Genomic DNA, 15,722 nt, shown 5'->3' with positions numbered 1-15,722 from the left:
GGTTTGAGGAATCAGTCCAAACCTACCACCAGCAGCGTTTTCATGTGGGTCTGAGTGAAGGGATCGCAATCAGAGACACACGGTTATGCAAGAACTCCACCTGGGCCCTAGTACGCTTACCTTTGGTTCCTACCTCCCTCTCGAGGCTCACGATTTTAAACGCGCTTCACATGCTCTGCGCAACCCCCTTGCCTGCAAACGAAGACAGAGAACGCGGCGGGCTTGCATTGACGCTGTGATTCCTCGAGGCACGAGACGTGGAATTCGACCTGCGCCCACCCTTGGGCTTTTTCCCACCCCTTCTACTTTTCGATTTCGATTTTGATCGGCTTTTTCCGCGAGCACGCCTGCCAGGAGTTCGCCTGCTCCCCTTACGACCTTTTCGTTTGGAGCGCGACGAGCTACGGCTGACTCGCCCAACTATGCTTCGCCGCTTCTTATTGTTGACGTTTGAGGAAACACGGTGCTGCTGCAACGCAGCAGCACGCAGCCTCTCTTGCGAAGTTAAGAGCAGATCCGGGGGAAGCTCAGGTCTCGCAGTCAATTCGCTATCGTCTGACTGGTAACGATCGAGCACCGTGGGCCGCGCGGCACAGTCTGCCAGGGAAACCGGTCTCGAAGCGCCTAGATGTGGAAGCAGCTTATCCTTCGAGCCTCCCAACCTCCCGGCAGAAATAGATTGCTGGCCAGCCGCATAGAGTCCGTACGTCTCGCGATGGTCTACGTAGTGCGTCACAAGGTTGTCCACTTTTGAACCGACGTTGTAGGCACCGTTCTCGTACCGCACAAGCGAGGCGTTTGCGTAGCAGGGCACCACCGCTCGCATCGCGTCATCAAGAACTTCGTCCACCCCAGGCGCATCCCCGTCAAACAAGGCCGTCTGCACGTGAGATCTACCCACGTTGTATTGGCGCCTACCCTCCCTGGCCACTCGCGGTACGTCCACGAGTAATGTTGAGAAGGTTCGTCCGCTACGGTTGGACGGAAGGGGGTACTCGCCCTCGCCAATAACTGAAGCCTGCACAGATGTTCCACTGCGCTCCGCCTCGATAGCATCACTGAGACAGTTCTGTGAGGTCGAAGTGGTCACCTCGCTGCTGCTATCCTCCGCACTGCTACTAAATGCATCCCCCTCGCTACCTCCACCGACGGCGTCGCCGCCTCGGTTCGCCACTCCTTTCACCTCATAGTCACGTACAAAGTGTGCTGGATCGGCTAAGCCTCGCTGTTGAAGTTTCAACAGAAGACTCTTCACATCTTGAGACGCCAGCGGCTCGCCCACGTTGACCAGTTCCCACAACGTCTCCCCGTGAATCCTAACCTTACGCACCATCAGTGCGACGCAGCTGCTGCTGGGCTCGCCGTGAACACACAGCGGCACGAGACAGTGCGGCATGGAGCTCCTCGGCCGCCTCACCATGTAGAACACATTGTGCTCACGGTTTAACGACGAGTCTTGGCCGAACAGAGTTGCACAAACAAGAAACCCAGCGCACATACTGAGGCGCCGAAGACAAACCTCAACACCGTCCGCGGCTGCCATAGTCACCGGTCCATTGCTCGCGGCGGTACGACTGGGAACAGCCTCAGTGTCCTCCTCCAACACTTCGTCCTCGCTCTCTTCAAAAGAGTCCCCGTCGGATCGAGTAATGTTGAAGTTGCAGTAGCCTGTTGAGGTCGCCTCAGATCCCAGTACCACCATGTGTGGCTTGTAGTGAATCCCTTTAGAATCAGAAGTGGTGCGCCCCATGGCGACGTAGTCCATTTTAGTCAGTCCATCGTAGAAAATGCATACCGTCGTGTCGAAAAATAGCGGGGCATCCATAGCGCTGTCACCACGCGCACCTGCTTCGTTCCCCCCACCCGTTGCTTTCCGTGCGGGAGGAGACGCAGTTGGGTCGTCAACGTCAATCGCCCCGCTGGAGTCCCTCGACCCTAACGCAGAGGAACGCAAGCCTGCAGGACCAGGAACACCCTTCTTTTTCTCGTCCCGCCTTGCTTCATTCCCCGTCAAGGATGTCCTTGCATCGCTGATAGTCGTGTTGACGCCCTCCGTGTTGTTCACAGACTTTGGAGGAAAATATCCCTCAAGCGTGACGAGATCCCCCTCCGTTTCCAGTACAGAGTCGCCTGTCGTTTTGACGCGATTGTGGTACCTCGGGCGGAACAGCACAATCTCAAACTCTGAAGACGTGAAGCTAAGAGGTATCGACTCTCCGGAGCGCAGCACCCGCACGTGGTTCTCGCCCTTCTTAACCATTGCTGCAACTGGCGTTAATCCTCGCTCAAGCGCGTCGGATGCAGGAGAGGTTGAACACTCTGATGTGCATACGTGTGATGAAGGCGGTATATTGGGGATGTCATGTCGCCCGCCGATCGACGGTTTTACGGCGTCACAGCGCACGTGGGGATGTAATGGTGATAATGATGATATGGTGGTCAATGAAGATAAGTCCAGTGCGACAGAAAAACATAAGATCATAGAGAGAGGAGCAGTGTGGGGGAGTCATCAGTCGGTGGTGCGATATATATCATGAAAGCGCACCACCTTGGGAGCGGACGACGTGTTGAGTCCGTGAAATCGCATGTTGGTCCCATCCATTCCCATAGGTGTCCCCCACTTCTCTGGGATTTCTTGTTCCCCCCTCGGGAACGCAGCCGTTCACTGGCATTCACAATGGAATATTTGCCGTTTGATCTCAATCACGAGGCGACAGTGGTAGCGGTGCATCGAAGAGCAACACGGCTACTATGAGCCAAATACGGTTGAGCAGAATCTAAAACCGTAAAAGGCAGCAGGCACCCTCGATTGTTTGGCTGTACTCCCTGCGGAACCGCAAATCCATCACAACTGGAACAGCTAACACATTGGTGAGACAAGTCCGCCTGGCCCGTGGAGGATGGCCTCCGGGAGAAGCAAGAATGGAAGAAGACCAGGCAGCTAAACGACCGGTTGCGAGACTTCAGAATCAAGACTTTCTTTGCTGAACCCTTCGCAAACGCCTGTTCACCGACCCGATGCTCGGCACCAGCACTCTCCGCTCTCGCTGCCAAACGCGCTCGACATCCTCGTCGCCGAGTCCATCCACTACGTCACATAAAAACGGCCCGCCAACGCTCAACCAGTTGATGCATTGCCCTCTGTTTGCTAAGCACGGAACACAGCGTCTCGGCCTCTACCTGAGAGGATGGTACTGAGCTCGGTGAGGGTTTTTTCGTCTTGGCGAAGCTGCTCGAGCCGCTCGCGACTGAACGCCTCCTCCAGCATTGGGAGAGAGAGAGAGAGCCTTCTGCGACAGTAAGAGCGAGTAAAAACTCCTGACGCTGCGGTTATCGGGCAGACAAGTCCTCCGGCTGCTGAGCCAGGTAGAGGGGCGTCTCCCATGCCGCTTTGCCTCTCCGAAACAGTCTAAGCTGCCCAAGTGCACCGCCACACAAAAACCAAGCAAGCTATTCCCCTCGTCGGCACCCTTCTCACCCGGACATGATGTGGTTTCCACTGCACTGGCGGGAATGTGTTTGTGTGAGCAAAGTCCTTGTGGGGGGGGTCAAAAAACAAGAGAGAAAAGACAAGGGTGATAGACATGCTTCGTGAAATGTGTGCTAGAAGAATTTTCAAGGCAACAAGGCCCTGAGCATTCGATGGGACGTTGACTCCAGTTTGGACCGTTTAACCTCTCCCCATCGGGGGATCCCAGATACGTCCACCTCAAAGCAGTGAGGCTAGTGTCCAGAGGCATCGACGGCTGGCGAACAGAGTGGGAAACCCTGCGTTCCGTGCTTACCGTCGACTGCCATTACTTGCCCTGTCATCTACATACCGTGTGCTACCGTGCTTCTTCTTCTTCGAGAGAGAGAGTACAACTATCCTGCAAACCGGATGAGGTGGAAACGAGCTGGAAGAGAGGGTAGCCTCAAGAACGTTGATATGAGCACAGAGGAAACTCCTTTTTCCTCGACCCTCACACTCCCTTGAGCCAACTCACCTCTGCGAACTCAGTCATACATGCAGGAAAACAGAATAAATAAACAAGAAAATGTTATCAGCATGATGGCCAACAAAAAGTATTCCTACATTGCTATGCTATTCGTACGGGGTGCGACGGACAGTGCAGCTCCCCCTCCCCACCACCACCTTGGACGCTTTCATAACAAAAGATGGGACCCCAGATAAGGGGGAAGGCATGTCTCCTCCTCTTGAGGACCCCTTTTTCGACACAACTTGCAAATACGGTTTGCTTGACAGCTTAGTTGATGACTTTGTTACCCTCCCTGTAGTTTTCCGGACGTTCGATGACAGCGGGAGTCTGGAACACGTGGTCCGGAATCTCGGCACCGCGGTACAGTGACTCTAGCAGCGAGGCAGCGCCGCGGGGAGTGGCCTCCCACTTCATCGTCTCAAGGAGGGACTTGGCGAGGTACTCGACTAGCTCGATGTGTGGAATAACCACCTTGGAGTAGTCATCATCGGGATCAGCAAATGCGTCCAGCTTATGGCCATCCATCTCGACCTTCAGCTGACCACCCTTGTCGTCGAGAATGGGATACGCCATCAGGCTGTAGCACTTCAAGAGGCGGTGGGGATCACCCAGATGTGGGGGCAGGAATACGCGAATAAACGTTTTGTTCTCCTTCGAGACGTCGCCAAGGCGGCGGAGCACATCAGCGTCGCGAGGATCCATCGTGGAGGCGTACTGGGTGCGAATCCGGTCGTTCACCTCTGGTTTGCGTAGCATGCAGCTGTATATGGTGTCCAGGGCCGCATTGTCCCACCCCTTACCGAAGAAGGTACGGGCAGACGACACAGCGGCCAGAGTGGGAATGCAGAAGCGCTTCACTCCATTAGAAGAAATCTGAAAGGAAGAGCCAACGCCAATGTGTGTGTGTGTGAGGAGAGAAGCAGGAAGTCAGTGTAGTTATGAGGAATGGGCGCGTGTCATTGCGGTGTGCCTTGAGCAATGGTACAGAGAAATAGTTGCGATCTGCTGCGTGAACTCGCCCTCATGAAGACTTCGAGTCACAAATAAGAACGCTGACAAATAGAAGGGAACGGTACTTGTGAGTGCCAGCCGCACCCCGCTTTCGCCATTGGAATACAACCACCACCAAGAACACCCTCCCCCTAAATATAGGACAACACATTCACCCAGTGACATTTCTCTTGTCATCCTGTGGCAACCCGTTCGCAAATACCTTTCAAATCCATTCGAGAGAGCGCTGAAGAGAACTGAAGGAAAAAAGACATGAAACGTCGAGCGTCAGAGAAATATCGTTTTAATGTATATGAGGAAAGCTCAAGCTTTCACCAAATCCAAAAAGAGAATACTGAGACCCTTTCATCATGTGAGCAATGAAGTGACTCCCCTCCCTCGAGGGCGCCTTGGAGAGAGAGAACTTCATCTCTTCAATAGCAGAGGGCCTCTCATGCACACAAAAAAAGACGTGACGCAAGTGCCCCTACCGCTTTAAGGAAGGAATACAATGTGTCCTTTGTGGAGCGTACATATATGGTCTCACCAAGCGCTTAGTACGAAAACACGGCTTTACTCCATGAGAACGGCTGGCACATCATGCGATTGTATGTCAAGCAGACTAATTTTTGCGTCAAGGTCACCCTTTCTTGTTCCACGAGCACGGGCCCTTGTGTGGCTCCGCAGCCTTCATGACCCCCGTACTTGTCGGCAACAGCTTCTCACGCCCAACAGCACCGCGCTCGCGCACAACCCGACTGCAGAGGTTGACACCCGGGTCCAGAAGAAAATCGAACAGAGTCCCAGGCAACGACTTGGTTTGATACAGATCAACGTAGAACTCCGGTGCAATCGTATTCAGTTGAGCGATCCGTGTCCATGGAATGTTTGGGAAGTCATGATGCTCGACATGATAGCCCCCATTCCACATGACCCAGTTCAGCGGACCGTAGTACGAGAAGGTCTCCTGCCCACCGTTGCCCATGAACACAAAATGCTCCGAGATGAAATGACCAGAGAGTGGGTGCCAGGCAGTGCCTAAGAAAGTGCAGAGGAGGAAGTACAGCAACGGCCACCAGCCCCAGAAGTAGTACACAAGCAGGTTGAACGTGAGCTGCACGGTGTAGTTCATCACATGCATCTTCTCAAACTTGATTGTTCGCACAACTGTGGGACGAAGACCGTAGAACAGCACCTGAAATGTGAGGAACAAGAACTTACCAGCGTAGTTTGATAGATACCTTCCCTCAAACCGTGTGGGTACATCGGAGTCGATGCCATCCCACCCCAAGTAGCGGTGATGTTCAGCGTGGTACGTCTTGAACATCATCGCATACGGAACAGGCACCACCAGATTTACGAACAGTGCGTACAGATCGTTGTAGAAGGGCGTTGTGAAGCAGAGGTTGTGGGTAATCTCGTGAATCGCCAAGAAGCTGCTGTGCGTAATTGTACCCCCCACGAAATACGCGACAAGAAGAAGAGTCGGCCACCCCATGTCCTTCGCACGGTATCCAAGATACATTTGAATCAACACAAATGGTGTCAGTAGACGGCGGAGCCACGGATCAGGACCGTACAGTTTTTTGATCTCAGTACCATGCGCCTTCAGCATCTCACGGTTGCGTGACCTGTGCATGTACTCCGTGTCAGACCAGTAGTAGTCATCTCGACCCCGCCTAGTGAACATTGTTGCCTTTGTGATTGCTAAATCTTTTTTGGTGTTGTTGAATGCGAAAACTCGAATAAACTGTAAGGGACGCTAAACAACTCGACACTGGAAGAATTTATAATTTTCCGTGATAAGGTGCGAGAAACAGATAATTAGCGTAGTAGACAGTAGGGGGCACCGGTCAGGGAAGAGAGCGGCGAGAGAAATTATGTAGTGGAAACGAAAACTGGCAATTGTTTTCGTTTTGTGGCGGCTTTGAAAAGGGAACGTGAGAGTGGATAAGTGGGTAAAAAGAAAGATCTCGCTATGGGAATGAGCGATTTCAACTGAATATCAACATTCCGTAATCCTCAGTGCTTTTTTCAATTCTTATCCTAGCGCTCGTGCTGATCGTGGGGGCATAGGGACATATTAGCGCTATCCTCTCGATATTCGCCTCTGCTTCCCTGCTCCAAGTACTAAAGCGCAGTAAAAACACTGCAGCGGCAAATATAAACGCTCGCCATGTAGGCAACAGACAACGTGCATTCCCATAGAAGCTTGGCGAATGGAATCGTCCCTTCCCTCTCGCGTCGGCGACTGACGCGGTGTCGAGGCCGAGAAAGCTGTCGCACTATACCCTAGCCTCGCTTTCCTGTTCATGAAATAAATATCAGCCCTCCCGCTGAAATACTTTCCACCACATAGCCTTCTCAACGACCACGACATTGGCATCACCACAACTCTGAAACTGCAAGCTACTCGAGAAGTGGAAAGAGTCGCCTCTCAACGGATATTTGACGCTTCCCCAGAGTTGCAGAGCAACCGCGCAGCCTCTTCCACATAACGCCATCCTTTGGAGCACCTGAAACTCACTTCACTGCCCCCACAAAAAAAAAGGCTCCCACCGAATAAGCCCTTCCCTGATCAGCATATTCCCCCTCCCCCGCCAACCCTTGAGGTTCTTCAGTCTATCACACGGGATGGCTCAGCGACCACACTTCACTCCCCCCCCCCGCCCGGCCAAAGGCCAGCCGCAAGGTGCAAAGAACGGTACGCACGTCTAACTACAGTGGTGTTCACAGCCTGCTGCCAACAGAACGTGCCTATAACACTGCCGCCCACCCGCCCAGCAGGTTCCAAAATAACCGCACACAGCACGCCCAGCCGCCACAAAGGGCGCAGGCCACACAGACACCGCATACATCGCAAGCGGTGGAAAAAAACGCGAGACACGCACAGTTCCTCCATAACCCCCCACTGCACATTCGAGAGTTTGCGCGCACAAGGACCCCTGGCAGGAGGGCCCCCCACCCCCACCCCCAAGGCCCCACAGGAAACCAAAAAAAGAGAAGCCCACAGCACAGCACAGCACCACCACGCACACGGAAGAAAAGAAGAAGAGGCCTTAAACCCAAAATGCTTTTAAAATACGATCCGAAAGGAACGTCATTCGGAAAATCACTCTAATGAGAGACGCCGGATCCAATAAAATCAAGCCTTCCCCCCCCCGGCTTACACACAACCACCCTCTTCCAAGGCCAAAACACCCCCACCATTCCCCGCCAATTTCCTTACAAGCAAGCTCTGATACTGAAAAGCGGGGGGACCCAGCTCCGTGGCGCGGGCCCTGTTGGTGCAAGTCAAATTGACAACGGGAGCTGCAAAAAAAGAGGTTTCGACGCACCTGCATAGCCCCCCCACAAGCAACAGGTTGCGGAACCATTTTGTGTGGAACAAAAGACTCGCACGTCACGAGGAATGGAAATTACCAATTCCAAAAGGGTTGCCGCCTCTCTTTTTTGTGGGGGGGGGGAGGGGGGAGGGGCAACACCTTTCTACTATGACGGCGGGTTAAAGTAGTTGCACGCAATGAAATACACACACACACACACGTGGTGAAACCGCACGCCTGCAGCCCCGCATCGGCCAAACATCTGGCCTCAAACTCCGACTGGTGGTTCTCGGGTGGAATAATCTCAAAAACACCACCGGATAAGAGTGTCCTTCAAACAGTGCCACCAAAAACAAACAAGCGACACAACACACCCACTCGTAGGGTTCAGAACGACACACCCGTGAATCACACCGTTGGCTACCAGAACGGCTTTGCAGATATTAAATACGCGCCTGCAATTCCCTGGGAGATGCCCTGTGCCGGGGAAAGGGGGCTGATTGTTTGCCGGAAAGGCTTTTGGTCCGGCCCCATGCGCCCCGGCGGCGCGGGGAAGGACCCCAGGCCACCCCGCAGCCCACACCCCACGCGGGCGACAGAAACACCAGCGGACCACCCGGCCAGCCCACGCCGAGGCCCCCCCCCCACGAAGACAGAACCCACGACAGCACCGCGGAAGGAAAGGCCCACCACCGCGACGCCCCTGGCCCGAATTCAGGCGGCCCCGAAAAGGCAGAAAGCGGCACCCGAGCAAAGCGCAACCGAACACGCAGAAACTGCCAGACAAACCCCAGAAACCACCACCAAGGCTTGCAAGATAGCACGGGTGAGCGGAACCGGCATGGCGGCCAAAAACCGCCCCCCAAAACGACCCTGTACCACCACCATCCGGGATCGAACATCAAAACAACCCGCCACCAACCCCTGCACAGCAGCCGCATGGCTCTTGAACCCCGGACCCTGCCGCCTCAGCATGCGCATAATTTCAACAGTCGTTTTCGCAACTGAAGAAGGCGACTCGCCCCCTTTTTTAAGCTTTGCCTCTCCACACCCATCCGTTCCTCACCATCACTTGTATTTCCCTTGAAATTAGCACGGCAGAGAGCACGCACCACTCTTTCAGAGAAGACGCGCGCACCCCCGTTATCAGATATGGGGCCAGGGCGATATCAGCGGTAAGGAGGAGAGAACAGACGTTTTTTTAATTCTTCCCTCGCGTTTAGACCACCGGGGGCGAGAGCCAAAGGTGCCCCTGCAAATGGTGTTAGTAACTCCGAGTGCAGGAAAAGTTGAAAAGCATCGCTCTTGAGCCAGTATGGCGTTATTGCGAAGAGCCTCCGACACTGAGTAAGAACAGGACACGCTAGCATGTGACTGACAGATTCACCGGGGCTCTGCAACGGGCTCGAGGGTCGCGCTTTCCGCCCCACAGGGAAGAAGAGAACGGCGCACAGGATGTGATACCCTTGGTGCGTGCACCGATCGAGATGGAGGGCACACCACGGCACGTGGTTTCCCCGGTTTTTTTTCAGAGGGAAAGGAGTCGCCACAGAATGGATAGCTACAAAACCCCGTCGTCTGCCACCGGAGGTCGATCCTGGTGAAGTGGTCAGCAATGCTTCTGCAGAACCTGGAGCGCACTAAGATATGAACAAGACACATATCGAGGCACTTTCCAGGCTTTGGCAAACGCTGGTGAGATCTTCACCTCCTGGGGGGAAATAAAGGTCAGCGTCAGCCCAAAGTAGTGCGAGCTGTTTTGCCTTACTGAAGCCGTTGACGTTCGCTTGTACCACCGTCATTGGACCAGGGATCGACTCAACATCTCCACACTGAAGCAACAAAAACCACCCGCAGAGAGCAACAACTAGCCTCCGGCCTCTGCAGCCAAGGGGGACGCTCGCGACCATTACCGCGCCCACGATTGGGGGTGCCCAACCCATTAGGTGTCGCTAGGTGGGCGTCAGCGTTTGGCTTCCCTCGCGCGGAGGTACTGGCCTCTGGAAACGCGAAGAGGTAGCTTACATTCACCAGGGGAAAAGCAAATGTCGTGCAGCGCCTCGTTATCAATGCACATCGACTCGTCGGAGTTCTCCACGAGCTGGTGCACAGATAGGGTTGTGTTGTACGGCTCAACGACCGTATCCGACACGCGGGGGGACGGGATAACGGAGGTCATCATGACCCGGTCCGGGTACTCTTCGCGGAGCTTGGAGATGACCACAGTGCCCATGCCGGAGCCCGTGCCGCCACCGAGGGAGTGAGACAGGTGAAAGCCCTGCAGGCAGTCGCAGCTCTCCGCCTCCTTGCGGCACACATCAAGCACGGAGTCGATCAGCACCGCGCCCTCGGTGCAGTGGCCCTTGTTCCAGTTGCTGCCAGCGCCGGACTGACCAAAAATGAAGTTGTCCGGGCGGAACAGCTGGCCGTACGGGCGGCCCCATGGCGACGTAGTCCATTTTAGTCAGTCCATCGTAGAAAATGCACACCGTCGTGTCGAAAAATAGCGGGGCATCCATAGCGCTGTCACCACGCGCACCTGCTTCGTTCCCCCCACCCGTTGCTTTCCGTGCGGGAGGAGACGCAGTTGGGTCGTCAACGTCAATCGCCCCGCTGGAGTCCCTCGACCCTAACGCAGAGGAACGCAAGCCTGCAGGACCAGGAACACCCTTCTTTTTCTCGTCCCGCCTTGCTTCATTCCCCGTCAAGGATGCCCTTGCATCGCTGATAGTCGTGTTGACGCCCTCCGTGTTGTTCACAGACTTTGGAGGAAAATATCCCTCAAGCGTGACGAGATCCCCCTCCGTTTCCAGTACAGAGTCGCCTGTCGTTTTGACGCGATTGTGGTACCTCGGGCGGAACAGCACAATCTCAAACTCTGAAGACGTGAAGCTAAGAGGTATCGACTCTCCGGAGCGCAGCACCCGCACGTGGTTCTCGCCCTTCTTAACCATTGCTGCAACTGGCGTTAATCCTCGCTCAAGCGCGTCGGATGCAGGAGAGGTTGAACACTCTGATGTGCATACGTGTGATGAAGGCGGTATATTGGGGATGTCATGTCGCCCGCCGATCGATGGTTTTACGGCGTCACAGCGCACGTGGGGATGTAATGATGATAATGATGATATGGTGGTCAATGAAGATGAGTCCAGTGCGACAGAAAAACATAAGATCATAGAGAGAGGAGCAGTGTGGGGGAGTCATCAGTCGGTGGTGCGATATATATCATGAAAGCGCACCACTTTGGGAGCGGACGACGTGTTGAGTCCGTGAAATCGCATGTTGGTCCCATCCATTCCCATAGGTGTCCCCCACTTCTCTGGGATTTCTGGTTCCCTCCTTGGGAACGCAGCCGTTCACTGGCATTCACAATGGAATATTTGCCGTTTGATCTCAATCACGAGGCGACAGTGGTAGCGGTGCATCGAAGAGCAACACGGCTAATATGAGCCAAATACGGTTGAGCAGAATCTAAAACCGTAAAAGGCAGCAGGCACCCTCGATTGTTTGGCTGTACTCCCTGCGGAACCGCAAATCCATCACAACTGGAACAGCTAACACATTGGTGAGACAAGTCCGCCTGGCCCGTGGAGGATGGCCTCCGGGAGAAGAAAGAATGGAAGAAGACCAGGCAGCTAAACGACCGGTTGCGAGACTTCAGAATCAAGACGTTCTTTGCTGAACCCTTCGCAAACGCCTGTTCACCGACCCGATGCTCGGCACCAGCACTCTCCGCTCTCGCTGCCAAACGCGCTCGACATCCTCGTCGCCGAGTCCATCCACTACGTCACATAAAAACGGCCCGCCAACGCTCAACCAGTTGATGCATTGCCCTCTGTTTGCTAAGCACGGAACACAGCGTCTCGGCCTCTACCTGAGAGGATGGTACTGAGCTCGGCGAGGGTTTTTCGTGTTGGCGAAGCTGCTCGAGCCGCTCGCGACTGAACGCCTCCTCCAGCATTGGGAGAGAGAGAGCGCCTTCTGCGACAGTAAGAGCGAGTAAAAACTCCTGACGCTGCGGTTCTCGGGCAGACAAGTCCTCCGGCTGCTGAGCCAGGTAGAGGGGCGTCTCCCATGCCGCTTTGCCTCTCCGAAACAGTCTAAGCTGCCCAAGTGCACCGCCACACAAAAACCAAGCAAGCTATTCCCCTCGTCGGCACCCTTCTCACCCGGACATGATGTGGTTTCCACTGCACTGGCGGGAATGTGTTTGTGTGAGCAAAGTCCTTGTGGGGGGTCAAAAAACAAGAGAGAAAAGACAAGGGTGATAGACATGCTTCGTGAAATGTGTGCTAGAAGAATTTTCAAGGCAACAAGGCCCTGAGCATTCGATGGGACGTTGACTCCAGTTTGGACCGTTTAACCTCTCCCCATCGGGGGATCCCAGATACGTCCACCTCAAAGCAGTGAGGCTAGTGTCCAGAGGCATCGACGGCTGGCGAACAGAGTGGGAAACCCTGCGTTCCGTGCTTACCGTCGACTGCCATTACTTGCCCTGCCATCTACATACCGTGTGCTACCGTGCTTCTTCTTCGAGAGAGAGAGTACAACTATCCTGCAAACCGGATGAGGTGGAAACGAGCTGGAAGAGAGGGTAGCCTCAAGAACGTTGATATGAGCACAGAGGAAACTCCTTTTTCCTCGACCCTCACACTCCCTTGAGCCAACTCACCTCTGCGAACTCGGTCATACATGCAGGAAAACAGAATAAATAAACACGAAAATGTTATCAGCATGATGGCCAACAAAAAGTATTCCTACATTGCTATGCTATTCGTACGGGGTGCGACGGACGGTGCAGCTCCCCCTCCCCACCACCACCTTTGACGCTTTGATAACAAAAGATGGGACCCCAGATAAGGGGGAAGGCATGTCTCTTCCTCTTGAGGACCCCCTTTTTCGACACAACTTGCAAATACGGTTTGCTTGACAGCTTAGTTGATGACTTTGTTACCCTCCCTGTAGTTTTCCGGACGTTCGATGACAGCGGGAGTCTGGAACACGTGGTCCGGAATCTCAGCACCGCGGTACAGTGACTCTAGCAGCGAGGCAGCGCCGCGGGGAGTGGCCTCCCACTTCATCGTCTCAAGGAGGGACTTGGCGAGGTACTCGACTAGCTCGATGTGTGGAATAACCACCTTGGAGTAGTCATCATCGGGATCAGCAAATGCGTCCAGCTTATGGCCATCCATCTCGACCTTCAGCTGACCACCCTTGTCGTCGAGAATGGGATACGCCATCAGGCTGTAGCACTTCAAGAGGCGGTGGGGATCACCCAGATGTGGGGGCAGGAATACGCGAATAAACGTTTTGTTCTCCTTCGAGACGTCGCCAAGGCGGCGAAGCACATCAGCGTCGCGAGGATCCATCGTGGAGGCGTACTGGGTGCGAATCCGGTCGTTCACCTCTGGTTTGCGTAGCATGCAGCTGTATATGGTGTCCAGGGCCGCATTGTCCCACCCCTTACCGAAGAAGGTACGGGCAGACGACACAGCGGCCAGAGTGGGAATGCAGAAGCGCTTCACTCCATTAGAAGAAATCTGAAAGAAAGAGCCAACGCCAATGTGTGTGTGTGTGTGTGTGTGTGTGAGGAGAGAAGCAGGAAGTCAGTGTAGTTATGAGGAATGGGCGCGTGTCATTGCGGTGTGCCTTGAGCAATGGTACAGAGAAATAGTTGCGATCTGCTGCGTGAACTCGCCCTCACGGAGACTTCGAGTCACAAATAAGAACGCTGACAAATAGAAGGGAACGGTACTTGTGAGTGCCAGCCGCACCCCGCTTTCGCCATTGGAATACAACCACCACCACCAAGAACACCCTCCCCCTAAATATAGGACAACACATTCACCCAGTGACATTTCTCTTGTCATCCTGTGGCAACCCGTTCGCAAATACCTTTCAAATCCATTCGAGAGAGCGCTGAAGAGAACTGAAGGAAAAAAGACATGAAACGTCGAGCGTCAGAGAAATATCGTTTTAATGTATATGAGGAAAGCTCAAGCTTTCACCAAATCCAAAAAGAGAAAATACTGAGACCCTTTCATCATGTGAGCAATGAAGTGACTCCCCTCCCTCGAGGGCGCCTTGGAGAGAGAGAACTTCATCTCTTCAATAGCAGAGGGCCTCTCATGCACACAAAAAAAGACGTGACGCAAGTGCCCCTACCGCTTTAAGGAAGGAATACAATGTGTCCTTTGTGGAGCGTACATATATGGTCTCACCAAGCGCTTAGTACGAAAACACGGCTTTACTCCCTGAGAACGGCTGGCACATCATACAATTGTATGTCAAGCAGACTAATTTTTGCGTCAAGGTCACCCTTTCTTGTTCCACGAGCACGGGCCCTTGTGTGGCTCCGCAGCCTTCATGACCCCCGTACTTGTCGGCAACAGCTTCTCACGCCCAACAGCACCGCGCTCGCGCACAACCCGACTGCAGAGGTTGACGCCCGGGTCCAGAAGAAAATCGAACAGAGTCCCAGGCAACGACTTGGTTTGAAACAGATCAACGTAGAACTCCGGTGCAATCGTATTCAGTTGAGCGATCCGTGTCCATGGAATGTTTGGGAAGTCATGATGCTCGACATGATAGCCCCCATTCCACATGACCCAGTTCAGCGGACCGTAGTACGAGAAGGTCTCCTGCCCACCGTTGCCCATGAACACAAAATGCTCCGAGATGAAATGACCAGAGAGTGGGTGCCAAGCAGTGCCTAAGAAAGTGCAGAGGAGGAAATACAGCAACGGCCACCAGCCCCAGAAGTAGTACACAAGCAGGTTGAACGTGAGCTGCACGGTGTAGTTCATCACATGCATCTTCTCAAACTTGATTGTTCGCACAACTGTGGGACGAAGACCGTAGAACAGCACCTGAAATGTGAGGAACAAGAACTTACCAGCGTAGTTTGATAGATACCTTCCCTCAAACCGTGTGGGTACATCGGAGTCGATGCCATCCCACCCCAAGTAGCGGTGATGTTCAGCGTGGTACGTCTTGAACATCATCGCATACGGAACAGGCACCACCAGATTTACGAACAGTGCGTACAGATCGTTGTAGAAGGGCGTTGTGAAGCAGAGGTTGTGGGTAATCTCGTGAATCCCCAAGAAGCAGCTGTGCGTAATTGTACCCCCCACGAAATACGCGACAAGAAGAAGAGTCGGCCACCCCATGTCCTTCGCACGGTATCCGAGATACATTTGAATCAACACAAATGGTGTCAGTAGACGGCGGAGCCACGGATCAGGACCGTACAGTTTTTTGATCTCAGTACCATGCGCCTTCAGCATCTCACGGTTGCGTGACCTGTGCATTTCCTGTGTGTCTGACCAGTAGTAGTCATTTCAGCCGCGTCTTGCAAAACTCATCGCACTCGCATCATCGGGGAACTTTTACCCAAGAGGAGCTGTCCAAGTAAAGAGCAGAG

At 53.9% G+C, this 15,722-nt stretch overlaps 5 protein-coding genes across 5 annotated transcripts; all 5 read right to left on the bottom strand.

The window, feature by feature from the left end:
- Positions 1 to 166: 166 nt before the first annotated feature.
- JKF63_04204 (uncharacterized protein) lies at positions 167 to 2,260 on the bottom strand (the record flags this gene model as incomplete). Its single annotated transcript, XM_067900197.1, has 1 exon — positions 167 to 2,260. The coding sequence occupies one exon, from the start codon at positions 2,258 to 2,260 to the stop codon at positions 167 to 169; it is 2,094 nt and encodes a 697-aa protein (XP_067756381.1).
- Positions 2,261 to 4,247: 1,987 nt separating this feature from the next.
- Positions 4,248 to 4,682, bottom strand: JKF63_04203 (uncharacterized protein; the record flags this gene model as incomplete). The annotated part of the gene is made up of 1 exon (XM_067900196.1): positions 4,248 to 4,682. The coding sequence occupies one exon, from the start codon at positions 4,680 to 4,682 to the stop codon at positions 4,248 to 4,250; it is 435 nt and encodes a 144-aa protein (XP_067756380.1).
- Positions 4,683 to 5,610: 928 nt separating this feature from the next.
- On the bottom strand, positions 5,611 to 6,660 carry JKF63_04202 (uncharacterized protein; the record flags this gene model as incomplete). Its single annotated transcript, XM_067900195.1, has 1 exon — positions 5,611 to 6,660. The coding sequence occupies one exon, from the start codon at positions 6,658 to 6,660 to the stop codon at positions 5,611 to 5,613; it is 1,050 nt and encodes a 349-aa protein (XP_067756379.1).
- A 6,570-nt stretch (positions 6,661 to 13,230) lies between these two features.
- On the bottom strand, positions 13,231 to 13,665 carry JKF63_04201 (uncharacterized protein; the record flags this gene model as incomplete). The annotated part of the gene is made up of 1 exon (XM_067900194.1): positions 13,231 to 13,665. One exon carries the CDS (start codon positions 13,663 to 13,665, stop codon positions 13,231 to 13,233), a length of 435 nt encoding a protein of 144 aa, XP_067756378.1.
- Positions 13,666 to 14,610: 945 nt separating this feature from the next.
- JKF63_04200 (uncharacterized protein) lies at positions 14,611 to 15,609 on the bottom strand (the record flags this gene model as incomplete). Its single annotated transcript, XM_067900193.1, has 1 exon — positions 14,611 to 15,609. One exon carries the CDS (start codon positions 15,607 to 15,609, stop codon positions 14,611 to 14,613), a length of 999 nt encoding a protein of 332 aa, XP_067756377.1.
- Between the last annotated feature and the right edge of the window lie 113 nt (positions 15,610 to 15,722).

This window comes from Porcisia hertigi, chromosome 26 (genome assembly GCF_017918235.1).
Source record: "Porcisia hertigi strain C119 chromosome 26, whole genome shotgun sequence".
Lineage (NCBI taxonomy): Eukaryota > Euglenozoa > Kinetoplastea > Trypanosomatida > Trypanosomatidae > Porcisia > Porcisia hertigi.
Note: the sequence above shows the minus strand (reverse complement) of the source record. Positions and strands in the feature narration are given on the sequence as shown.